The sequence below is a fragment of the Protopterus annectens genome, chromosome 3.part0, assembly GCF_019279795.1.
Source record: "Protopterus annectens isolate FY-2018-M chromosome 3.part0, PAN1.0, whole genome shotgun sequence".
Lineage (NCBI taxonomy): Eukaryota > Metazoa > Chordata > Ceratodontiformes > Protopteridae > Protopterus > Protopterus annectens.
This window is the reverse complement of record NC_056731.1, coordinates 95553232-95581045: the sequence shown is the minus strand read 5'-3', so window position 1 is coordinate 95581045 and position 27814 is coordinate 95553232. Positions and strand designations below refer to the sequence as shown.

At 39.7% G+C, this 27814-nt stretch overlaps 1 protein-coding gene across 1 annotated transcript in view; it reads right to left on the bottom strand.

The window, feature by feature from the left end:
- The window catches only part of PITRM1 (pitrilysin metallopeptidase 1), a 1418909-nt gene extending 1391977 nt beyond the window's left edge, over positions 1 to 26932 (bottom strand). Inside the window, exon 1 of the mRNA XM_044064598.1 lies at positions 26790 to 26932. Within this exon, the coding sequence (XP_043920533.1) occupies positions 26790 to 26836 (47 nt within the window). The 5' untranslated portion in view covers positions 26837 to 26932. The remainder of the gene's footprint in view (positions 1 to 26789) is intronic.
- Between the last annotated feature and the right edge of the window lie 882 nt (positions 26933 to 27814).

Genomic DNA, 27814 nt, shown 5'->3' with positions numbered 1-27814 from the left:
TTTTCCTTCCCCCAACTTGCAGTGATTACAGTAAGTAGCAGGGGTGCAGGGACACATCACCCTGCATAGGGGTGTGGCACTGGGGAGCTTCATCCCACTACACACTTTTAATGATTTTCCTGACTGGATACTAGACTTTATACTCAACTGCTTTGGCATGTTGGGGGACTTAAATTATTTTTGACTGATCAACCTAGATTCCCTTGATACGTCAGTATCAGGAGGCACTCATGCAGTCTGTTGAAAATACGGACTTTCAAACAGCTACACTGTTTTCTTCAGTATAAAACTTAATACTTTGGAAAGGCATAAACAATGTTCTCAGATACATAGCTACACTTCAAAATGTACCCAGACAATGGAAAACAAAATTGAGCTTCTGTTTAATCAAACCTTCAAACACCTAGATGTTCATAATGACATTCCATGTCCTTCAGGGGAAGTAGAAAAGTACCCCCATCCCCATGCTGATATTAACAAGCACAAAAACGCTAGTACTATTAGGATGCTCCCCTCTGCCAAAGAAAGTTACTGCCACAAATATGTTACACCGAGGTATAGATTATGGGTTTCACATTGATATCCTTGGTTTAAGAAAAGAAATATCATAATGCTGCATCAGAAAGAAATGCCGGAGACAGTTCTGAGTTCAGAAAGAAATGTTAGAATGTTACAAATTATCCAAGACAATGTTTTCAAGTTTAGAATACCAAGTCCTAGATTACAGCATCACACCACCACCAAAACTACCCCTCCTAGCCAAACGTACTTTGTGCTTGCATAACAATAACTTTAAATATACCGTTGTATGACCTCTGCTACTCAAACCTTTGTCTGCCTGTGGCATGCAACAACTTGACATCCTTTAATTTTCTAAAGTCCTCAAAAGAAAACAGCTCTCTGGATAGCATGTTGCCTAAATATACCAAGACATGAACTTTCCACTGACAACAAAACCTATGATACAGGCCCTAAACTATGGGAGTCACTTGCTCTGGAGCAGACAACCTACTCAATACCGCTGTGGTTCACTAAATATTAAAGGGCCCCCCCATAACCAGAATCCACATCATGAACACTTGTTCTGCTCCCCTCTTCATGAAATAGTGCAGTTTTGGCTTCATTTAGCTTGTCTTTAAAATTGTTAACCTTGCAGAGCTGAGAAATGTATCAAAAGAAAACTTGAAATGTTTACTATGCCTATTCCCCACCCCCTTCTTGTGCAGTGCAAATTTCTTGGAAGAGATCATTGTGATGCAGCATCGGCACACCTCACTTCTTCCCACTGCACCCACTTTCTTACCTTTACCTGTAAATCCTTCAAGCTCTCTCTAAAAGATTATTTAAACAATGTATGGCTTTGCTAATGTTCCACACCAAGATAGATATGCACCATCTTCCTCACTACCTCTCTTCTGCTGCATCCTCCTTTCTCACCTCCTTGTAATCTTTCACAACTAACTCCCCAGGCAACTTTCATGTTTAAATTCCCTGAACTCTCACTCTATCACTAACTAGTCCACTGGCCAGACTTTTCAACTCCTTTTCAACCCAAGCCAGCTTCTTATGCTTGAGGGCACTTTCCAAGCACCCCAACATTCAGGCAGCTCGAGATGAGCTGACTAAAAGACAAGTGTGGGGCCAAACATTTTACAGCTTTTCTGCCAATACAGTGAGGAAGGCAGAGTCCTGAAAGGACAGTCCAAGGAAGAACAAAAAATAACTAACCATACCCTGGTATAAACACACCACCAATAAATACAGACAGAGGGAGGGAGTGGCTACTTCAGCAGTGATCATTCAAACATCTACTCATCTACTCTTAAGGTAAGTTTGCTTATAAAACTGTACCACATTTATCATACTAATCACTGCTGCCACTGCTGTAGTAGCCTCATCTTTATGGGTAGACCACCCTAGCTTGCTAGATTTGAGAGGTGGAAAACAAACATCCAGGGGTCCCTGGAGAACGGTCCTTGTAAAGCCTAATCTAGACCTAGAGAGGAATCAAGCTTATATAGTGTTAGAAGTATGTACTGAGGACCAAGTTGCAGCTTCTAGAATACTTGTAGAATCCAACCCTTTCTAAAAAGCCACAGATGAAGCCAAGGCCATGGTAGAGTAGGCCTTGACTCTGCTAGGAAAAAAAATTGCTGTGGTGAATATAGCAAAAGGTAATAACCTTGGGCAACCAGTATTGACACATGTTGTCCCTTCTTACATTCACAAGAAAAGAACAATATTCAAAAGATTAAGTTCTGTGAAGGCAGTAAAGGAGTTGTCAGTAGAAATCCAAAGTATGGAGTATCCTTTCTCCCTAAGTTTTTAAGATCAGTAAAGAAAATGGAGGAATGGATAGTTTGACTAATAAACTTGGACACCACTTTAAGCATAAAAGACAGATTAGTTTTCAAAGAAACCTGGTCTCTGTGGAAAATGAGATAGGGTTGAGTCACCATAAGAGCTTGCAACTCCAGATCATTTTCTTGTAAAGGTCAAAGCAATAACATGGAAAACAGTTTTACTTAAGAACCTTTAGTCAGTCCGATTAGCTGGATTAATCAGATTTGCTGGTTTAAATGGAGCAAATGTTAGCCTTGCTAACATAAAATTAAAGATCCCAAGAAGGAGCACTGTTTTTCTTGGAAGCCTCTTAAGTAAAAACCCTTTCAAAAAACTTTTTGCCATGGAGGTAGTCTTAAGAGGACGATCCATAGGCAGATATGCTGAAATGACCAATAAACAAACTCTGATGGAGGAATAAGAAAGGTCATAAGAAAGTAACTCGCACAAATATCGAAAATGTATAGAACAACCAGCCCTGAATAGGTGCTGGTTATGTTGTTGCTGGCACAAACTAGAAAAAAAACTTTTTCATTTGTTAATATATGATTTTCTAGTAGCAGGCTATCTTGCCTACATTAGTACCTGTTACATCCTCAGTAAACAGAGGGTGTTAATTTCCTTTAACTATATCATCCAGGCAATCAGTTGAAATTGACTGCGGTCAGGGTGTATTAAACACCCCTGATTTTGTGCAAGTAGATCCATTCTGTGAGAAAGCTTGTAGTAATTGCACTTGCCATTTCCAAGAGAAAAATTAACTATTGTTGCCTAGGTCAGAAAGAAATTCACCACAGTGATCTTAGGGGATCTTCAGAAGTACCCTGAAACCAGTGGGAAAGGGTGGAAAAACATACAAGAACATTCCCATCCAATGGGACGGAAAGGCATCAGTCTTCCAGACATGAGTCCTACAGCAGACTTTTGCCAGCTGATTTAGAGTGGAGGCAAATAGGGCTACTAGGGAAACTCCCCACAGATAGAGACCCTCTATCTAGTTTGCATACAGGAGGGTCTGTCCTGTTCTTCTCAGCAAATAATGTTACTCTCGCAGAATGAAGGATGCCTGTAGAGTGAGGCTGTGCTGTGAAGCTATATCCCAAGCTAACATGGATGGTCTGCAAAGGGGGTAGGACCTAGATCCCCCCTGTTTGGTATGTACCACATGACTGTGGCACTGTCTGAAACAACTTAAAGAGGCCCTGGGGACCAAAAATGATTCACAGAATTAAGTGACTTGAGGGCAAGTATCTATCTTATATTAATGTGCTATGTGTCACACACACCTTGCACTATTATTCCTCTTGAAACTGCTCCCCAAGCAAAGTCAGAGGTGTCTGAAATGATTGACTGCTTTGGAAGAGGGACAGATAGGAGAACACACAAATTTAGGAATATTTGCCACCTCCGCCAAGTAATTTTTCTACTGACAAACCTCAGCATCGGACTTGAAAAGACAAGGGATGGTGATGCTGGGACCAGAGAGTCTTCAGATACCATTGTATCTTTCTCATTTGGAGTCCTTCAAGGGTTATGAGAAATATAGATGCCACAAGACTCAGACTCCTGAGGTACTCCCTCATACTGATCAAAGTCGGAGTGGAAAACCTTAGAAATTGATCTAGATATAGATCCATTTTTTTTCCTATGGAAGAAAAGCTCTTTGAACCTATTTGTCTAGCTGACACCACAGGAATGCAATCCTGTATGAAGGGGAAAAAGGATTCTAAAAGTACATTCAAAAGCCCTATCTTATGTAAGAGGCCTCTCACCCAAGCGAGACATTCCTGACACTTTGAAGCAGACTCACGATAAGCAAGTCATCGATACATGAAAAAAAGAAAATGGATACTTTGTAGCCTGCACCAAGCTATAAATGGACCCGTCCACTTTGTAAACACTCTTGGTGCACTGGACAGTCCAAAAGGTTAAGCAAATAACTATCCAGACCCACAATCTTTAAGAAACGCTTGAAGTCTGAATTAAAAGGAATGTGATAAGCATCTTTTAAATGTTATGTTACTGGGAAACTTGGAGGAAGAAGAGGCAACAGATTCTGAAGGGACATTCTGAAGACAAGCACTATAACAAACAGGTCTAAGAAGAAAGATCCAGAACTGATCTCCAAGCATCTAACACCCTTGAATAAAAACCCCTCCCAACTTGGGAAGGAGTACCTGGTTCTATCACTCTCTGGAACAGCATGCAATGAAGAAGGACAGGTGTAAATAAAAAGAGTCTGGTCTGGAGGATTGAGGAATAATCCTATGGCAAGAAGGAATATCTACTCACTGCCATCTTTAACTTTTATTTAAACAAGAAATATCTTTGAATCATTAGATATGGACACAGGCAATCATACATCAATATAAATGAAGGCAAACGATACTGACATATTTTTCATTGCAAACATTATCCATCGCTTATAATCTATACGGTTATTTTCAGTCAAACATTACATAGCTCATTCAATTCTTGCCTTCCCTTAAAGCTCATTCTTCCTACAAAACATTATTCTGCGCGTGTTGTTCCCACAATTCCCATTTTTCTATGTAATTTGCTCCTACCCTTTTCTAAAGATCCCACTGCCTGTTCTTTTATGTCTGTTACTATATTCACTATGTCTAGTACACTTGGTTTAGACTTTGCATTTTTGGAAGCCACCAGAATTAAAGGCCTTACTATGTCTAGGCAATTCCAATTCTGTATCACAGCTCAGAAATCATTTCCTTAGTTATACCAATTTGCTCACCCAGTATTTTTGACAAAGTACTCTGCAGGGAATTTTTTTAAGTCTGCCAACTCATTACATTCCTAAAAATATATGTTCCCAATCACACCTCTAACATTTCCATTCCACCTAAGGAAAGATTCTTTGGAGGCTGCTTGGGGTATCACAATATCTATGCAAACCCTTCCAAGGAAAGATCCTAAATCGTCTAGACTTTGCTGCATATTTGGGAGCAGGACATATATTCTTGCTTTTTTTTTTCCAAATTGCATTTCCATTCTCTCTCTATCATCTTTTGATGGATTCCTATAATTATCATGCAGTATTTTATATGCCCTACTAATTATCCTTTTTTTAATAGTAGCTTCTGTTTTAGATTCTACTAAAAACTCTACTAGTGCTAGTCTTTTGCTTAGGATCCCTTTATTTCTTTCTCTTTATCTATATTTTGATATCAGTCCTTGATAAGGAATGCAATCTCTAGCCTGCAGTCTAAATGAATTCTTGGCCTTGTCTCATATTACCTTTCCATCTGGAATTATTTTCTCCCAATACTTTGGTTCCTTTGTCAGTTTTCTCCAGTAAATTCCAACCCCTCTTGCCTATTCATTGCACTCCTTAAATGCAGTCATCCCTAGTGACAGAATCTCCTTTTCCCGTTTCTGCCTCGGCTTAATTCTTAGAACACTTTCTGCTTCGAATGTAATATTCCGTATGGCTATTGTTAGTCTCCTTATGGATCTGCATCCAAAATCCCAGTCCCTCCTTGTTACTTGAGCGTCATCCTGTTTCATTATTATCTCTTTCCACTTTGAATTATAGCTTTCTGTTTGAGCGATGTACAGGAGCCTTAACTGTGTAGCTCTGAAACACCCCTTCAAATCAAGTAATCCCAAACCACCTTGTTCTACTAAAGGATCAATTTATCCCACTTGACACTTGCCCTCTTCCCCTCCCAGATAAAATCCTGCAACTCTTTATTATCCTCAACCTCTCCTCTGGTTGATAAAAATATGCCTGACCTGTACATAAAACTAAAGGGACTAAAAATATTTTCACTGCTTGCATCTTGCTACCCATATCCATAAAACAGAGCTTCCAATTTCCTCATTTTTGTGTTAGTTTTTGTAGTCTCTTCTCACATATCCTTAGCTGCCATAAAGCAATCCTTAATCCATACTGCCAAGTACATAATTTTATCTTGTCCTCATAAATATGGGTATTACTGAACCAATTTGTGTGTGTATATACACAGTTTACAGCTGTAGTCTTTGTTAAATCTTCATTAATTTCATAGAATCATAGGCGTTTACTAGGCTAATGGCCCTGAGGCCCTTACAACCCTAGCCAAGAGTTATCCCCCCAAAAAGAAATCTCAGTCAGCTCCTGTCAATGAGGGACACAGGTGGAAATCCTGGGACAAATTTGTGGTTTCCATCCACTCATCAAGGTTGAGCATGAAGAGGGTCAGTGAAGTACTCTGTTTGACGTGTATGGGAAGTTTATTCCAGAGACAGGGCAGCCTCTGGGAGACAGGTCTCTCCAGCAGGTTTTGTTGATGTCGCACATTAGATTTAGGTCTTTCGAGTGGGTAATGCACGAAGAGTTATACTTACAGACATAGAGCATCTCTAGTAGGGCAGGGTCCAAAATTGCCTTGTAGGCGAGACACGGATCACCTCTGAGCAATCTGTATGATACCAGAGTAGAGTGATAGTGATTTGAGCCAGTCCACATAAGATAGGTGCTGGAGACCATGGGTTCTCTATGTGAGGTACTTCTGTGGCCTTTCCAGTTGGTGCAGGTGTTGGAGAGGTACATACCAAATGGGTCGTTATACTCAATTACTGGCTTAATGAGGGAGGAGTATAGAGAGGTAATAACCTCCTTTTTTCTGGATGCAATCCCTTTACTTATGAGTTGAGCCAAGTAAAAGGCTTTTCTGACCACTGCCACTACAGGATGGTTGAATGTGAGATCGTTGTCAACCTGAGTACCCAGGGCTCTCACCACAGGTTGTGTGCTTAGGGTGTGACCGTTGATGTGGTAATCAGTAGGGGCCATGTTTTTGCTGAATGGTATGATGATACTTTTTTTTGCATTTAACTTAAGGCCATGACTTTGGCACCAGTCATTGGTTGCTGTGAGACCCTCTTGCATATGTTAACAACATTTGGGGGTCAATGACAGCACCCAAGTTACAGTCATCTGCAAACATGATCAGCCACAAGCCTTGTGCGTCTTTGCCTGGACCTTGGAGAAGTAGATGCCAAATAGCAGGGGTCCCAGGACAGAGCCCTGGAGAACACCACTAGTGGCAGGTCTGTCGGAGGTGGATTCACCTATTTTGACCTTGTGGGTCCTATCGGTGAGCCAGTTGGCCACCCACCTGATGAGACAGGGATTTACACAAAGCTGTGTTAGCTTTTTGATGACGCTCGAGTGGGGGATTGTGTCAAAGGCCTCAGCCAAGTCAAGGTAAGCTGTGTGTATGGACGTTTCCCTCATCCAGGGCCTTGGTGACAGTCTCAAAGAAGTCAACCAGGTTCAACAGGCAAGGTATGAATCTGAACTGTCACGTGCTTGGAGATTGCCCATGTCCTTGTTTATGAGATGCATGATAATACATTCCATGGCTTTACAGATCAGACTTGTCAAGCTAATGGGGCAATAGTTTCCAGGGTCAGTAGTGGCACCACCTTTGTACAAGGGGATGACAATGTCAGTTCTCTACTTTGCTGGAACGAAGTCTGTACTTAGGGTGTTCAATGACGAAGCAAGATCTTGCTGGAGATGGTGTAGAATACAGCCTGGGATACTATCAGGTCCCATGGAAGCTGTGCTCTTTGCCTTGGATAGTGCCTATAAAACACTTTATCTACAGAGATGCGAGGTGCAGGACAAGTATTGGGGTCGAATGGGCCTTTGGGGGGACAGGGGGGTGAAGTTTGCCCTGAACCTATCTGCTAGCAGGTTGGCTAAGTCAACAGGATCAGTGTAAGTAATACCATTAAGTACTAATTTGGAACAAACCTGGGCTTTGCTATGGAGCTTTCTGACATAACTGAAGGCGGCTTTGTGGTTTCATTCATAATTGGTTTTGGAGATTTTCACTAGTGATCTAATTTGCTGGTTGAGGCTAAGGCGGGAGTTTTTCCAATTTGGAATTTGTTCCTTTTTAACCTTGGATAACAGTTTCTTCCTTTTGTTGTAAAGCCCGTTAATAAAGGAGTCCACCAGACAGGTTTGTGTTTCCTTAAGGAGCAGGTTTTAGTTCTGTTGGGTATGGCTGAGTCCATGCTGTTGTAGAGGTGCTTGTACACTGCACTGGTGTACTGTTCAGCATAGTTGTCTGAAACCGCTGATGGTGGCGGTGGTGTGAAGCTACTGATAAGTGAGCTTTTGAGAAGTTTTTTAGCCTTATTATGGCTGGGTGGGATAGAAACTTTGAATGAGACAGACCGATGATCTGATCTCACCAGGGAAGAACATACTATGGGAGTGGTGCAGCAGTCTCCCATGTTGGTGAGAACCAAGTCCATAATGTTATCTCCCCTTGTGAGGGATGAGATGAGCTGGTCTAGTATATTAGAATTGATGAAGTCAAGGAATCACGGAGTGAGGGCATAAGTGTAGGAACAGTTAACCCAGTCTATTGTGGCATACTTGAAGTCACCCAGGATCAGGTTGTTACGGGGTACCTTGATCGAGTCAAGTAGGTCCAGGTAGGAGGAGTGGGTGTCCTGAGTCATGGAGGGGGGTCTATAGCTGGCTATAACTTGTATGGGTGTCTTTCCAACTGTCAGGTGCACCTGGAGTATTTCCAGTGCGTCATGTTGGCAAACCAGTCTGGAGCTGTGCCTATCCTTAATGGATAGAGACCCCACCAACCTTAAATCTTGCCGACCTCATTTTGGCGTCGGAATGTCTGGAATGAGGTACAGCCTGGTAAGGCAGGGGTGCTCTCTGTAGCCCTGAACCAAGTTTCTGTGACTCCACAGAGGTCAGCATCTTCCAGTGCGAGGAGAGCCTCCAGTGAAGTGCATTTTCAGGTTACGGCTCCTAGCGTTAAGCAGCATGACCTTCAATTTGCTTTTTGACAGATCTTTTATGTCAGAAAATTTGTCTTTGGGACAGTGCCTAAAAAAGCCATAATGGGGGAGGCAAGAGCCTTGGCCAGAATCCACAATCCCATGGGTGACAGGTGGAGGTAATCTCTGACAAAGCATCAACGCCTGTCAACCATGTCATCCCAGGCAAACATATACTGGATCCCTTTGGAAAGACACCAGAAACTAAGCCAATTGTTGAATTCAATTATTTTTTGTTGGTATTGTGGTATCATTCTTGTGTGATGTGGCGAATTCTGGCACCTGACAGACAACTGACCATGACCTTCTCCTTGTTGAGCCTGGTAAGGTAGACATAGGTGTGTCTCACAACTGAGTCACCAATGACTAGTATGTTTGGTTTACTGTTACGCCTTACGGGCTGTGTTGGCTTACTATTCTGCCTTATGGGGTGTGTTTGTGAGACACTGATGTCCTGTCTGCTGCATGTGATATTTTTGGTGTTGTGTGTGGAATATTTGTGAGTTGTGTTTTGGAGGTCTCTGCTGTTTAAGTAAGTTTTTATTGAGGACCTCTGCACAGGTGTGTGTTGTGCTTGGCTATGTGATGTGAGTGGTGGGTGTTTGTGCTGGCAATCTCCTCATTGTCAGGAGTACTGAATGTGGCACAAAACAGCATGGATTTCTCGCAAGTGGAAGAATTATGTGCTAGGAGAAGAGGGCTGTCAGTAAACATGAGGCAATTGAAACACTGTCTCAGTATGACCATGTCGACCAGGTAAGTTTTTATTGAGGACCTCTGCACAGGTGTGTGTTGTGCTTGGCTATGTGATGTGAGTGGTGGGTGTTTGTGCTGGCAATCTCCTCATTGTCAGGAGTACTGAATGTGGCACAAAACAGCATGGATTTCTCGCAAGTGGAAGAATTATGTGCTAGGAGAAGAGGGCTGTCAGTAAACATGAGGCAATTGAAACACTGTCTCAGTATGACCATGTCGACCAGGCTGGCAGAAGAAACTGATGGGAATTGCCCAGACAGTGTCCTGAATACTAGAGCGGACATATGGAAAGAGGGTTTTGATAAGGGTTTATCCACAAGAGTGTAGACCACAAAAACCTTTTTAAATGTAAAGTAAATGGGCTTTAAGCCCAAGTGCTAAAATCAAAACTAGGATGCTTAGAATAACAGATAAAATTAAATCAGGGTACTAACAAGCAGCAAAATAAAAGAATCTGAACACTTAAGAGCACACAGCAAAGCAAAATAAGGTAATACAGTAGGAAGAACACAATTACAGTAAAAGCAGCTGAGTAAAGTGTATTTTTTTTTATTAAGTGGCGAGAGTGGACACAGAAGATGATTCAAGATTAAAAAACTAAGGCGGGTTGACCTTCCCAATGCTATTTCTGTACACAGTAGACTGAGCTGATGAAATTGGACTGGGAGGGATGTCCAAAAATCAAAGAAGCAAGAGGGCAGTCCTTCCCAAATTATCTCACTGTACTCAGTTGAGTGAGCAAGTGAGATGGGACTGGGAGGAGTGTCCAAAATCAAATTTACAGCAGGGGCGGGAACTTCCAAAAGTTACCAAGTTTAAGAATACAACAACACTTGGGTGGGAAGATGGGGGAAAACAAAATACAGACAAGGACCAGCTAAATTCAATGAAGCAAATAAAAAAATGCAGTACAGTTTTGTTAACTATCACTGAAAACAGAACAAGTGCAAAAAAGTATACTTATATCAGCTTAGTATATCCAGAGGTTATATAATCCACAACAGCCGGCTATATCCAGAGGTTACATAATCCACAACAGTCAGCTAATCAGCTGTGCAACTGAGCACAATTTCAAAGAAATGTAACTCTTTATAGCAGTAACATAAAAGTAAAGAAATACAAAAGATAGCCCTTAGGCAAACAGATAAGCAAAAAGAGGCGTTTTAAAATGTTTCACAACAATGAAATATCCTTTCTTGGTTATATCTATTAAAATATCATTTGCAAATAAATCCAACTTTTTTTTACTACCATATCATTTATACCCTTGAAGTTCTGAGTCCATTATTTTCTTTGCCAATGGTTCTAAGTAGAACACAAAGGGGAAAGAGAACACACCTGCCTGGTTCCTCTGTTCAAACAGAACTAGTCAGAGAGAAACCCTCACACTTTAATTTTTGAGTGCAATCCCTCAAATATCCTCCAATTCACCCTTATAATTTTATCATGGAATGTTAATACTTCTATTTCCCTACTCATAAAATCATAGCTTACATGGTCAAATGCTTTTTCTGTATTAAGACCCAGGGTAAGAGTTTGTCCAGAAGAGTGTAGACCACAAGTGTTGCTACTGTAAACATCTAAGTAGCGATACCCAGTTTACCTGCCCAGATACAAAGAAGACCTTCCACAGTACGTTCTACAGGAACTGCCACACAGAATGCATAGTGTACAGAGCTCAATGCGCCAAGTGCGCATCATTCTATGTTGGAAAAACACTGAGTAAATTAAAATCCAGAATAGCTCAACACCTGCATGATATCAAAAAAAATAATCTAAACAACGCTTTGTCCAAGCACCTCAGGGAATCCCACTGTCATAAGTTTCCCTTTCACATCCTGGACAGGATAAAAAAAAAAGAGGAGTTGCAAGGACCGATGAATGATTACTTGGAGAAGCAAGAACTCGAATGGCAGATTAGGCTCAATGCCAGCAGAGGCCCTGGACTTAACTCTCACATATCCATAACCAGCGTGCTAAACCTACGGAAGCTTCACCATCACACCTATTACTGAGAGTAAAATGGACTGTTTTACCTGAATATTCATTGAAATCTTGTTTATCACGCCCAAAGACAGTCACAATGTCTTACCATAGTTAGAAGCTAGGTCTGACAAAGTAATCTGCGAAAGCCCATGGACTTTTACGATTGAAGAATGCTCATTTTTGTTTCTTTATTTTTCTTTATGTTTTTAATACAAACATGAACTTTCTGACCATGATCTCCAGTTCAACCTTTTACATTCTCGGGGGTCTAATAACAGGGTAGTGTATTGTAAGACCCACATATCTTAAACACAGGATGTCCTTAATGAGTTAATTTGCATATATTCCACAAGCCTCTAGCACAAAAGTTTTTAAGGAATCACACAGCGAAAACCTCAGCATGACCATTTTTTTCTTGTAGCTTTTACAGATTTATCTATTTGACTTGCTTTAGCTTGCTAGGAGGGATTTTTACAGACACCCTTATGGTAATGAACATGAGCTGGGTTAATGTAAGCTTGCAATCTTAATTACTCAGTGTAATCTAGTGCGCTCACTTAACTTCTAAAAAGACTGCACGTTAAAGGGGAATCTCATCTGAAGAAGAACCAAGAATCTCGGTGTCATTTTTTTTTATTATACAAGAGAATCTTTTGCAGTATTTTGAAAAATAAAAATCTCTTAATATCTATGTTAAGCTCAGATTTGATTAGCTTAAAGCTATTTAGTCACATGTCTAAACTGTATTAAGACCCACCAAAAACAAGTGGTATCTTCTTTAATTCTGCTTCCCTCTGGATCACCACAGTTCTATTAATGTTGTTAAATGTTTTCATCCTCTCCACAAAACCACTCTGATCCATATCTATCAATGTTGGCATCACCTTTGCCATTACAGACAAACACTTTATAACCATGGTTTAGAATGGAAATAGGCCTATATGAAGCTGGATCTGATGGGTCTTTACCACCTTTAAGTATTACAGCCACCATCACTTTCTTACAGGATGTTGGCGTTTTTCCTCCTTTTAAAATACTGTTAAACAAAACTCACTAGATCTTTTATCACTTTCTTCCCTCCTAGGTTCCAAATTCCACAGGAATACAATCTGCTCCTGGAAACTTTCCTGCAGATTGGTTATTCATCACCATTTTTATCTCATCTCCACCGATAAACTATTAGTAATGGAGTCTCATCTACCTCTAACTATGGCAGATTTAACTCTTCCATAAACATTTCCATTTGTACTTGGTGTTGGATTTCCACATTTCTCTGCTTTACACAGATTTTCATAAAATTTCTGAAATATTTCTAATACCTCCACAGGATCTATGCTGAAGTTGCATTTTTGCAATTTTAACATCATATGTTGCAATCTTGGGAGTGGTATATATTGGTTTGTTCAAAATCGTTACCAATGGCTGATGATCTGTTTCAATCTGAATTGGTCTTCATTATATATGTGAATTCCTATTACAAGAATGAAAGTTCAGTATTTTGAACTTGTAATAGGAAGCCTCACTTCTGCGAAAGTTCACTTTAACGAAAGTGAACTTTTGCATAAGTACACTTCATCAAAAAAAAAAAAAAAAAAAAAACAGTGGAGGACATAAAAAACAAGCTATGTCCTCCACTATGGTGCGATAGTCACGGACCTTAGGGTTAGGGCACGGGTTAGGGGATAGTTAGTAAAGCTATCCCCTTACCCTAACCCATGCCCTAACCCTAAGGTTTGTGACTATCGCACCATAGTGGAGGACACTGCTATGTCCTTCACTGCGCTATCCCTACGGGCTATCCCCTTACTATAACCAGTGCCCTAACCCTAAGGTCCGTGAGTACTGCACGGAAGTTCAGTACAACACCTGTTCATTGTACTGAACTTCGCGTAAGTGACTTTCGATTAAGTGTCCTTTCGCTGCAGTGAGCATTCCATGCACTATTTTGAATTAGTGAAAATTCGATCTGGTGTATGGAACCCATATATATATATATATATATATATATATATATATATATATATATATATATATTCGAATTTGGAACATGCAACAACTGCTAGAAGCTCTTATTCTACTTGTGCAGAATACATTTCTGTTGAGTCAAAGTACAAAATGCATATGCAACTGGAATGCTTTCCTGAAGACATGGTGTGCCAAGACAATATTGCAAATCACCACAAGTGACATCCGGAAGTTTATGATCATAGTATCTCAGTGTAGGTGGACTGGAAATTCTCTTTTTTTCAAAGCATCAAATGCTTCTTGATGCTGTTCATACCAAGACCATTTTACATATTTGTGTGGGAGTTCACGTAATGGTGAAGAAAGCTCACTAAAGTTAGGAATGAACTTCCCTAAATAGTTAATATCATACCCAGGAAACGTTGTGGGGAGGTAACATTCTCTGGAACTGGTATTTCATTGATTGTTGTAACCTTCGATGGATCAGGTTGAAGACCTGAACTTGTGAACATGTAACCAATGTAACCAACGTAGACAACTTCTTTCAATCTGTATTGACATTCCAAAGGATTCAGCATGAGGATGACTCAAGTGCACAATCCAGAACTTTTCTGAGGTTTCTGTTCTGTTCTTTTTCTCTATGGCCTCAGACGAGAATATCATCAATTATAATGGCACAATATTTGTTCCATGGTTCCATGGCATGTTGGAATACTTTGCTGGCAGAAATGATCCCAAATGGCATCCTCAAAAAAATCTGTATCTCCCAAATGGTGTGCTAAAACTCATTAATAAAGACGATTTGTGATCCAACAAAATTTGCCAAAAGGAGTTCTTAACATCTAGAACTGAGAAAACAGTCAAATTCGGTATTAATGCTGCTACCTCCTCTCTCCTCCACTGTATACATTGGGTGATGAGGACATTTTAACTAAGTCATGAGGTGCAATATATATTCAAATATCAAGTGAGCTTTTCTTACGGGCTACTACCATAGACAATACCCATTCAGTAGGTTCTGACACAGGAGTGAGAATACCAGAATTCACCATTCTGTCTAAATCTGCTTTAACTTTACTCTGCATGGCTACTGGTCGAACAACTGGATTTACCTCATGGTATAGTTTACTGGAAGCTTACCAAGTTTATCTGTTAAGAGATCGGCATACTCTCTGAAAATATGTTGTAAAAAAAAAAAACACTACCATTTTCATTCATACTTAAATGATGAACTTCTTTATTGAGCGAAATAAAACCCATACATAGGGTGTCTTTGAGGCCTTATAATGACTCTACATCACTGCGAACTACACAGAACTGCAAGTTATAGCTGTTGCCTGCAAAATGGCAAGAAAGAACTACAGTGCCATCCATCTGAATTTCTTCACCACTATAAGCAACTAACTTTGTGCACTTCATGGAGTCAAAATACTCTCCAGATTTTACTTTTGCATAAGCTTTTACTGACATGACATTGCATTTGGATCCGGTGTCCACTGAGCTCTACTAGTTTCCCATTCATTTGTACAATGCAAAATATTTCACCCTTTGCTGACAGGCCTGAATTTACTGTGTTAACTGTTCAACCAGAGAAACACCATCAACATAAAATGATTAATCTCTGCCATTCTAGCTTGTCACAGCCTCGATTTGATTCACTGCTTGCTTAGGATCAATCTTACTTTAAGGCAGTGCTGATATGCGAATCTATTTTATGCATTTGTGACACTGCCGACCATAAGATAAACAATTTTCTCATTTGGATTCATGACTGCCCCCACAATTGTGCCAATTAACAATGGGAGTTGTATTTGGTAAACTTCAATAGTTTTGCTCAGTATTAATTCACTACCACGCAGTAGAATTTTCCTCACTGTATCATTATTTATACCACACACGAGGCAGTCTTCTTCCTTGTGATAAATGTATACCTTTCCATCATTATATTTATCTGAGGGTTACAAAATTCCCTGAATTTATGTTTTAAACATTCTGGGTCTTCCTGCATCTCTGCTTAAGCAATAATGCAGCTGTTTTCTCCCTCTCCCACATATACAGCAGGTGCATACGTGAAACAACATTCTCATTCAATGGCTTCTAATCCAGCTAAAATGACAAGTATAAATGCTCAGGTGCATGAATCTTTATCAGAATATGCAGCCGCTATGGAAATATCATATTCTTGTTCAAATACACACCAATTCTCTGCAACATTGCCATCAAAGCACTAATAGTCCAGGTCTACAAAATCTGTCTGACGTGCCGTTAAAGTAAATGCAAACACCTTATACACTTTTCGGTTTAAGAAATTTGTTTGATGTGCCGTAAAAGTAAATGCAAGTACCTGTAGCATTATGTGACTTACTGTGCACATTCGTTGCAGTTTAAAGAGATTTGTACAACTTCGGACATTTTGTTGCACTCTAAAAAGACTAAAACGGTTTCCAACACTTTTTGTTATACTTTGTGAGATAAACAACTTTGAATCTGGCTTCTGACACCATGCTGAATGCCAAGTGGAGACATAATGGCAATTTAACAGACAGTTTATCGTACATCCGACATTGTGCATGCAAGCACATTCTACATCTTACTTGTAACATATGCTCAGAGTTAGCTTAATACCTCCCTCTGACCTGGAAACTTCTTTCAACTACAGTGGCTGATGTTGTTGTTGTGTCTTTCGGCTTTTCCTGGTTTTGGGTCACCACAGTGGAACTCTGGTCCGCTAATGATTGGCAGTAGATTTTTACGTGCCGAGTCGACAGCCCTGACACACAACCTTTCAATGAAGGTACGCCCATTCACGCATGGCTCCCCACAGAAAACGCTCTAGCTGAGAATCGAACAGGACATCTTACTGTGAGGTGACAACGCTACCGCAGCACCACCACCGCAGTTCTTTCAACTACAGTGGCTGATAAGGTACAGAAAACAAGGCATAGCACTCTGTTCTACATGAACCTTCTCAGTTTTTTTTTGAGAAGCTGTTCCCTTAAAAAAGAAACAAATTAAACAGGCTTCCTCTGCTCCTAGGGATCTACAAGTGAGTAGCAGGCCTTCACTCAGGGGTTATTTACTGCTTTAATGTCCTTAAAGCCTCCTCATGGGGTTTCAGTTCTTTTTTCAAATATATTTTTATTGAATTTTATAAACTTTTCAAACATAAAAAGGAAACACTGTTAAGTCATTACAGGAACCAGTAAAGTATAGGTATATACATATAAACAGTACAAAACTATGCATTTATAAAACAGCAGTTATCGTTACAGGGGAAACTTGCGTCTTACAGATTAATATAAGCTGTAGATACCCCAATAACCTATTACAAAGTCTAGAGAAAACAAATGGAAAATGGCTTGGAAGGAGGGGAATATGACTGTCTTAAGAAGAAAGACAAGCGGTAAGGAGGGTATATCCATATAAACCAACTATTTACACCATGTACAACTATTTATACCATATTTACAACATAGTTATTACACCATGGATGCCAGAGGATAACAATAACAAAATACTTTGTAAAAACTAAAATTACAGTGTGATAATGTCTAATGATTACAGGGCCAGATTATGATTAGGACTACAGATTATGACTACGGAGTCTAAGTGTGAAGCAATCAATAATACCCTGAATCTAACCCCCTTCAAAAACCTAATTTACACTCGACTTGTGATAAACAATTCCTACTATACCCCAACAGTCTTACTAAAATTCGGATACAATAAAAACCTAACCTGTCCATTCTGTTCCCTCCCACACATAGATATACTTCACATCTTTTGGAGCTGTAAAAATATTTACAAACATTGGTGTTCTCCCAGAACTCAGTTGGAAAAAAGGGGTTTCAGTTCTTGCTTCTCCTTGGTCTTCTACTCCCTTTAAAAGGTCTAGATAACAGGGGTCTTCTGAGGACGAGTCAGATTCTGATGATGAATCTCTGATTTATTCTGCTCATATTCCTTTTCCTTTGGACTACAGGTCAGAAGAGGAGGAGGAATCTATTAGTCCTGATATTCCTTTTCAGGAAAGTTCTTTTGGGGACACACTCTCTAGGATGATGGTTTTATTTTTTTAATGGATTGTGCTCAGGTCCCTGATATCCATAAGAGGCCTTATGAGTTGCTGCAGTAGGGATCTCCTAAACCTGTGGCTATTCCTCTTATTTTGGCTGGTTTGCTGGATGCTTTTTCCAATGCCTCTCATTTTAATTATCTGCCCCCTGCTTCCAAGCCTGGCAGGTTTCATAGGTTGACTGAGGATTGTTATTTTCTGTATAAATGTCCTGCAGCTGACCCCTCTGCAGTGCCTCAGATAAGCAATCGCAATTGCTTCCTTCCCAAAAGTTACTGCCTTCTGACAAGGACAGAACTATGGAAAGGCTGGGTAAGAAGGTTCACACTTCTGGTACCCTAGCTTTTAAGGATATTAATTATCGGACCCATATGTCTAGGTGTGTGTTGGCTCTTCCTTCTCAGGCCTTTCAACTTATTTCTGATTTTCCAGACTCCGAGGGTAAACCTTCTGTTCTTTCCTTGCTAGGGATGTCCTCTCAAGTCTTTCATTATTCTTTTAAACGTAGGTATAATGTGGCAGATGCCTCTTCTAGGGCTGCTGTTTTTGGTTCAGTGATGATGAGGTATTCTTGGCTTAGGCTTCAACCTTTACCTGATGATATTAAAGCTAAGTTGATGGATGCTTCTCAGATTTCTAAAATTTAAGTCCCTTCAGGAATAAGGGTAAGGCCTTACAGGAGCTTAAACATGCATTTCTCCTGTGCCTAAATTTCATAGAAACTACCCCGTGAAGCATGCCTTTGTTTGTAGGCAGGCCCACCCTTCTGCTAAAGGCAAGAAGAGTGGCAAATGGGCTCCTCCGGCTAAGGCTACTTAGTTTTCAGAGATTCGGAAGCCTTCCTTCCTGGACAAACCAGGTGCTGTATGACTATCCATCTCTTCCCAGCCACACTGCCCTTTCACTTCCTATTTGGCTTCAGATCGCCCAGGATTTTGAGTTCTGTCAATCATTCGTCAGGGATACTTCATGGTATGGAAATCCTGTCCTCCTTTTATGGGTATTCCCCAGCCTCCTCAGGAACAACTTCCCTTTTTTCAGAGGTTCTTCAAAATCTCTTGACTCATGGTAGTATTCCATAGGTGCCTGTGTCCTAAAGGGGGAAAGAGTTCTACTCAGGACTGTTTCACTTAGAAAAGAGGGCACATGGAGACCTATTCTAGACATCTCTCATCTACAACATTAAGTGCCTTCCTTTCGGATGTTGTCCATTTAGATTCGGTTTCCTCTCTTACTCCCTCAGGCCTACATGGCACCTCTGGATCTCAAGAATGCTCATCTCCATATTCCAATCCATCCTCTTTCAGAAGCGTTTGTGTTTCTCTGTTGCTTCCTGACATTTTCAGTTTTCTGCTTTGCCCTTTGGCCTTTCTAGTGCCCCAGGGGTATTCACCAAATGCCTTGCTCTTTTTTTGGAGGCTTTAAGGGTTCCAAACTTTTGCTTATTTAGACTATCTGCTGATTCAGTATCCCCCCCAGAGACCCTTTCGCAAAATCTTCATTTTGCTGTTTCCTTTCTTCAGAGCCTGGTGTTCACTATAAATTTCACAGTCTTCCCTTTCTCAGGATCATGTTTTTGTGGGTTGCAGGATTCAGATAGTGTCAATGTTTGCATCCCTGCCTCCTCCAAAAGCCTTAACTCTCATTTCTTTCTTTCACACTCCTTCCACTGGCTTCCATTACCACCAGGGAGTTTGAGAGGTCTGGGTTTCATGGCATCTACAATTTCAATACTCCCATCTGGCCAAACTTCACATTAGAAAGTATCAGTGGTTTCTGAAGTCAGTGTGGCATCAACATGCACATCCTCTAGATTCTGTAGTTCCTCTTCTTCCTTGTCTCAGACACAAACTTTACTGGTGGATTCAGCAGATGTCTCTGAAACCAGGGATCCCTTTTCATTCCCCTCTTCCCTCTCAGGAATTGTTCACAGATGCTTCAGGCATGGGATGGGGGTGACATCTGGCTCCCTAAAGGTACAGGGGGTGTGGTCACCTTGTCAACAGAAGAAGGAGCACATCAATGTCAAAGAGATGAAAGGCCATCCTCTTTTTTCTCCAGGGCCTTTCAAGGTGTTCACAGACAATACCACAGTGATGTGGTATATCAACAAACATGGAAGAATAAGATCTTATCTTCTTTGGCACTTCTGGTATGGGATCTTGCTGTCAAGTATCAAGTGACTCTTCAGGCAGTTTATATCCTTCCCAATCAGAACATTGTGGCAGACACTCTGAGCAGGTCTTTAACTCAGTCCCACAAATGGATGCCTCAGAGGGATGTGTTTCTGGACATTATCCACCAGTAGGGTGTTCCTCCAGTGGATCTTTTTGCCTCCCCTCTGAACAGACAACTTCCGCTGTTTTGTGCCAGAGTCCCAGGTCCTCTGGTGTGGAAGGTAGATGCCCTCTCATTTTTTTGGAAGGGGATGTTTCTTTATGTATTCCCTTCCCCTTCCTCTTCCTCTCATTCCGAATTTCCTGTTCAAAATTCAACAGGATGCTCCAAAAACCCTGTTGGTGACTCCCTTTTGGCCATGACAGCACGGGTTCCCTCTACTTCTGCATCTAACCACCAGCAATCACCACAAGTTACCTCACAGGGTGGATCTAATCACACAAGCCAATGGATCTCTCATCCATCCCCACCTGTCCATGCTTCAATTGACACCGTGGGCGATAGGATTTTGATTCCTCATAGAAACATTTTTTTTCTGAGGACATGCTGCAACTCCTGCAGGAGGCCAGGAAACCTATTACGAGGAAATCCTACTTATCCAAATGGAAGACAAAGCATATCAATTTCACAAATGAGGTTTTTTTTTTCTGTCTAGGCTTTCTTCTTCTTCTTTTTTTTTTTTACATTGCAATGCCTGCATTTCTTAAAACTAAAGAAAGAAAAAGGAGGGGGCACCTGTTACTTTAGTATCCATATCACACACAAAAATAACTGAAAAAAAAGTATCCATATCACACACAAAAATAACTGAAAAAAACTTTATAGTATACAGTATTTGTCATGTTTTATAAAAATACTGTTTAAAAATGTGTTTTACTTAGTTACCTCTTTCCTACCTCTTCCCCTCTCCTTACTGTTCTTCCAAACATTAATGACATGAAGTGCTTCGGAATTCCATACAAGTTTTACAAGGTCCAATATTTCCAAGTTTTCTTGTTCTGTCATATTTCATAAATGCAACTGATGCTTTCTAATTGCACATTTAATTCATGAATTTCTGAGTTGCTGATTTTCTTTTCGTTGATCTCCCATCTCCCAAATCCAGTCGCTGGTTCATTTCTAACATACTCCTGGTTCTTCTAATTAACTCCTGTGCTTTTTCAGGGTCTCTAATATTTTTCTTTGGAACACTGGAAAAGGTTTCCATTAGCATAGTCTCTCAATAAGATTTATTATCAGAATAATAAGAATCCCCTCCTGTTTGATAGCTCACTTTTTGTTGGACAAACTCTTGTACTTCTCCTTAAGATGTTCTGCATCAAAAAATGACTTTGACCCTCTAGGTAAAAATATTCTAATGACAGCTGGATACAGCAGCTTGAATCTCACACCTGCTTCTCAACATTCCCCGATTGCTGGAACACATTTACTCCTCTTCTGCTGGTGTACACTGAGTAATCATTTTCCACAAACATTCTACTGTCTCTAACTTTTAGTACTGTATCTCCTTCTGCCACAGTTTTGTCAGTCACCTCTTTTTGCTGATAAGACTGCATCTTTACTGTTAAAAGACTAGGCTGCTTTCTCATAGCCAGGTTTGGAGCACACACAATGTGTCCTTTAAATTAACAACTCCTGCTGTGGTACCAGTCCAGCTACTTATATCTGTTCCTTCCAGTTTCTCTGGTATAGCAGAAAATCTCAGGTTTTCCCTACATGCTCAGTCTTCTAATTTTACCATTTTTTAAACATCTCTTCTTGAGCAGTCTCATACTCAGCCAGCCTTTTCTTCATTTTGACATATGATATTTGCAGTTTTATCAGCTCATCTGTACAAATGCATAAAGATTCTTCCACTTTTCCAGCCTTTTATTAGAGTTCATATACTCCTTCAGTATTTCATTTATTTTAAGCAGCTCCGGGCACATTCAACTAATTTTTCCTCTAGATTACTGAAGGCATGTCTTGCACCAAAGTTGGAGCTTAAATTTCATTTTGGTGAACAGCTGCAGGAGTCTTCCCAACCAGTGTTTTTTCCTCACCTTTTGTGATAGAAGAACTTTCACATTCCCTGAATTTCTTCTATTCTAGCATCCAAGCAGTACTAGCCAGTAACTGAAATTTACCCAAAAAGACAAATTCACTGGCTCCCTTTTCTGAGTTTTTGTTTTCACACTGGGAGAGCTAAAATTAATCTGTTACTCAGTGTACAGCCATCTTGGCAGTCCACTGCCATTTGCAACTTTGATGATGGATCTTGAGAGCCCATTTGCCTGAAACTATCTGTTGCCAAAGAGAAAAGTGGAGATTCAGATTTTATGGCAGGGAAAAGGGACTGGCAGGGTTGGAGGAGGGGTCAAAAGCCCTTAAATATTCAAAATGATTACCTGAACTGTCCTTGGGTTTGGGGATTCCTAAATTCTTTTTGGAACACCATTGCCATTAGGTAAAAATTGTATGAGGAGTTAGAGAATCCCTTAGAAATTTTGAAAAAAAGGAAAGCAAAACAATCAGAGCTTCTCCGATTTAACTTCCCCCTTTCATCATACTTTCTGAACCCCTCTGTAGCAAATGAGCCAAAAAGTGAATCTCTTTACCAAAAGAGAAAATAAAATGTTATTATTCACATCTTCTTGGAAGGTTCTGAAAATGCAGCCAGCTGAATCTCCTCGTAACAGTACCAGAGGCCATAGCCCTTGACTAATTATCAACAGAGTCATACTTGCACTGAAAATTTAAAACAGATTTTTCCACACAAGAAAAGAAAACTTCAGACCAAACATTCCTCATAATATCACAATTTATCAGAATAAACATTAACACAATAACTCAACTGAAAATCAAAGCTGCAGAAGCATACACTACTTTCTCCATACCCATCAATAATCTTCCCAACCCTATCAGAAAGAGTAGAATAGGAATTAACTGTTTTGCAGTAGCAGCATTAACTAAAGCTATAGCTGCTGGGTTAGGTTTGAGAGAACTTAATAAAAATGTAAAAATATTAAAAAGAAATGCAAAAATATTAAAAAGAATTTTATACATTCTATCTGCCTTTTTATGGGCAACAGGCTGGCTATCAGGAAAATTACAGGCAGAAACACACACATCCTCCAAAGCTGGCAGAAATGGAGGAACTGGTGAAAGTTCAGCAAATTCCTTGGGTAACAGCTCATAACATTTTCTGAGGGATTGAGAAACCTCTGTGTACTTTCAATGAAAACACTGACACATTCCAGAAAAAGCCTCAAAGAGAGAGAGGAACCCTAGAGGAAGAATCAGAAATTGAGCTCTCCTCAGAATCTAAATTAGAAAACTGAGGAGAAAACCTGTTATCTGTCATTCAACTTCCTGCCAGATTCAGAATATTGAGTCTCTTCAGGGAAAAAGGTGTTTTTCCCCCTTTGCTAGAAAACAATATACAAGAAAGATCAAAAAACCTGAATAAAATCCTTAACCAGACCCAATAAACTATTCCTGTCTAAGGGCACTTGAGGAGGAGCAGCTACATTTAGTTTTCGGTTTCTTTTTGACAGGAAAAAAATGGGGCCAACAGTGTTATAAATGGCAGCAGCTTCCCCAGGAATGGGCACAACATTCTGACAAAGAGAAGCACTTCCTAAGGCCTACAAGAGAGAGTGTCTCTCCGTTGCCTGGTGAGAGTATTCCAACCGCTCTATCAGTTATGGCTAATCCCCGGTCTATAATGGCTGTAGATGCTACATCAGTTGGATTCAGGATAAAAAGATATGTGGTTTGAGGAACAACAAATGGCCACAGCAGTGTCACCCACCTGCAACACAGGCAAAGTACTAGATTGCAGTGTTGGCAAAAGGCTGTTCGCTTATCATTTTCGTTTTTGCAGCGGTATTGATAGTTTGTTCCATGGTCAAGACAAAAATGGTGCTTCTTTCCCAGGGAAAACAAGCAGCAAAAGTCAAATTTTTTTTTTCATAAAAAAACATACATTTGCTAGTCCCCAAAAGAAAAATAAACACAATTTCTGCACAGAAAAAAAAGTTTTAAATTCTTTAAACAACTTTTAAACTGGCGGGGGAAAAAAAAAAGTACTCTCAATCAAAAGTACAACACAATCTCATGGGCAGTCTATTAAAACACAGACTCATAGTTTTAAACTTATTATTAGTACTTTTGTCTTCAGGAAAGTTAACAAAAGTAGCTGTCTGGAAGGTCCCCCTGCCAAGGGAACTTATCTGACCTGCAAAGGAACAGCACAAGCCAACTGTCTATTCTCAAAAGCCTCAGAGGAGCATACTCTTCAGCAGCAGTAAAGCTCTGAAGGGCGTGGAGTCCAAACTTGCCTTTTAAATCAGCTCAACTCAAGCCGTCTGACAGCTTGGGCAAATGGAAGGTGCCCTTAAGTTTAGGAGGCTGAGCAGCTATTATGTCTTTGGCATGATATAACCCATATAGCTAAGGCTACTGCAGCAATGATCAAAAGGACGAATATATGAAAGTGCACAAAAAACTTTCTGAATCTCTCTAGCTTATCTTTGGGGAAAAAAAAAAAAAAAAAAAAAAAAACACATAATGGCACAAAAAAGAAAAAGCAATTCTGACTCCACACAGTGGTGCATTAGCCCACTAGGCCACCTGAAAAGGAGACACTTATGTTCAATGGGCTTACCCAGTTAACAAATAAAGAGCAATAATGTTTAAAATTATGAAGAACCATTTAGAATAGCAATACAAGTTTGTTTGTTTAATACAAGTAAAAAAACATAAAACATAATAGTACTTTAATAATCGAGCAACACAGCAGCTGATTAACAGCCATTTCAGTATAATATGGGTTAATACAGACAGCAAGACAGTACTTTTCCACTTACTTAAAAGTGATCATTGCAAATCATATCTAATTCAACTATACAATATAACAAATTGACAGTTACTTATGTTAGTACAGTTGACAATATCCTGCAGCAACACCCCAAAATGTATGCCTTCTAATTTTTCAACAAAAGGGAACTCGTCGATAAAATTCACACCAACTGATTGCAAAACTGTTTACCTGACCTAATCCCACAACAAAAGCAGGAACTTCTCATATTAACAGTTTAAAATGCTTACCTGCCCACTTGGGGAACTAAAACAGCAAAGCAGGAACAGACCCAAATAAAACCAACTTGAATGTAAACATAATAAACAGATCAGACGATAGGCAACTAGATGCTCCTCTTCATCAGAGAAATACATTCTGAAGCCCTTAATGAAATGATTTCTCAGGGCTCAGGCACAGTTGCCAAATTTGTAATACTTTACTGCACAAAATCAGTCAACTTGCTATCAACTGTGTCTCGCTGTTAACAGATGTTTGCTTTAAAGGGCAATACATTACAGGAAAGTCACATCCTGCTGAAATGTGATTTTCATATACACAAAAATGTGACAAATCAGAATGCAATTATTTACATTTTTGTGTAAAGCCCCATCCCCCATTAAAAAATTTAGAGTCACACTGACTCACACAACTTAGTGAAAATATATCTAATTTGCTATGAAACATGTTGTATACATGAGAAGGTATACATCTGATTAAAAATAATCCCTCCTCAGTCAGTGGCCAAGGAGCACACATTCACATGCATGACAGGACATGTTAAAGTATGTGCTCCTTCATTCAAGCCTATGGTGCCTTTGATGTATACCTCAGTTAAGACCCATAGCTCCTGACAGTGTCCAGACCTTTCCTGGGTCTGAATTTTTAATTAAGTGAATTACCAACTTATAACAGGCACAATTAGAAAGGGCAAGGATTTATTAATAAAAATAACGCTAAAATTGTTAATTTAGGATGCCCCTCAGTAGAAATGCCTTGCTTATCTTATGTTTTTTTAAGTAGATTTTTCAGAAAATGTTCTGGAAGGCAAGGATGTGTGCAGGCTGTTAAGAAGTGCAACATTCCACACTATATATATACAAATAAGTTAAAGTTTACAGTAGTATGGTAAAAGACGGGAAATATGCCTTAATGAATATCCAAAGTATAAAGGAAAATTAAAAAAAGCACGGATGTATCGGTGATGGGAACAAGTACTATCTGTCCTCAGACACCTCACTACTCTGGAAAACAAAAGCAAAGCCACATTAAAAAAAGTGGCTCCACTGTTTTGATCATAAGACACACACATATGTTATGCAAGGTCACTGCATTTATTCAACAGTTAAATAATTCAACGGATTTTAATCTAAAATGGCAATTTTAAATGCAATTACACTGCTCCTACCAATTCTTCTACAAAAAGATGTTACAAAAAGTTAATGATTCTTTTTAAAAGTTGCCCATTGCAATTCTCTGAAACGTCACATAAGACTTGGCAATCATTCTGACCCTCGTAAGTCCTCTGTACTATACAAGTGTCAGTTTTCCAAAGTGCTAAATGAAACACACTGCACATACAATGCGCTGAAATCTAAAAAAAAATCAGTACTGAAGTTGACTCTATTTTCTTGTGTGCTTAAGCTCTCAAACTGATGTCACATACTGTGCCCACGTCATACACTGACATATACTTTTGATGAGAGTTGAACCTTATGCGTCTTCCCAGTTACCTTGACACAGCAACATTTACGCTAGACCAGTAATCCTTAACATTTTTGCACAGTCCTTAAGATTGCTACAACCAGTACCCACCAAACTCACCTTACATGCCTCATCTGCTTTGATATCAATTTTGTAAACCTCAACATTTTCGGAGCGCAAGCTTCATACAAAGACAGACCAGATCAGCTACTGTCACTTTGCAGTACTTTTCTTTTAAAACGTGTGCAGTCAGACACGCTGAACGTCGCATCAAAGCCACTCGTCATTGGCTAGGCCCCTATACAGCGGTCCTATGACTGGCTGAGCTTTTTTCCTACCCGGTGAAACATCGAGTGAATAACCTGTGGAATTTACAGAATAGCACGCTTGCGCAAATTTGTTGGCATGTTTTATTCTGTTATGCAACAAGCTGTTCGAGAATAGGGTTAGGGTTAGACCGTAAAAAATGTGTTGCTTATGATATATTAAACACATCACTTGATTTAATACAGTTTCTTGAATTATTTTGGACTATATAAACGGAGTTCGTCTATAAGCGTTTTAATTTAGATGGCAACATTTGTTGAATTAAAACGATGTTTTTGTGTGAATTAATATTGCACGAAGAAGTGAGTGTCATGATTTTTTGAGCCTATGAAATCTACATTTTTCCCCATTTCCTGGCTTTCTGCAAACTCCGTGAAAAAAATGAATAAAAGTTAAGGAGTCACGCACTAGTTACTTAGAAGAGGTCAGTTAAGGTTAATCATCTGTGAATTGAGGGGTGGAGCTGGGAAGTAAACCTATTTAAGCGGTAAAAATAACAATTTTCAAAGCTTTACTAAAAGAGCTCACCCCATCTCTGCCACAGGTTGCTGTGAGGGAAGGCTAAGTTTGGTTTTGATTTCTAATACTTTGTATTACTTTGTTGACTTTTCTATCTTGTATACTGTGATTTGTTTTATTTATGCTGTGTTTTACTTGTATTCTGCTTTTAATTTGTGAGAGTAACAAACAGGTTAAAAATGGATTTCAGTGGATTTTTCTGAAATGTGAAATAAATATTCTGCATTTCAGTGTGGACAGTGCACTTAGTTTGAACTCTTGGCAAAAATATATAGCTTGACATTCATTGTTATTAGGAA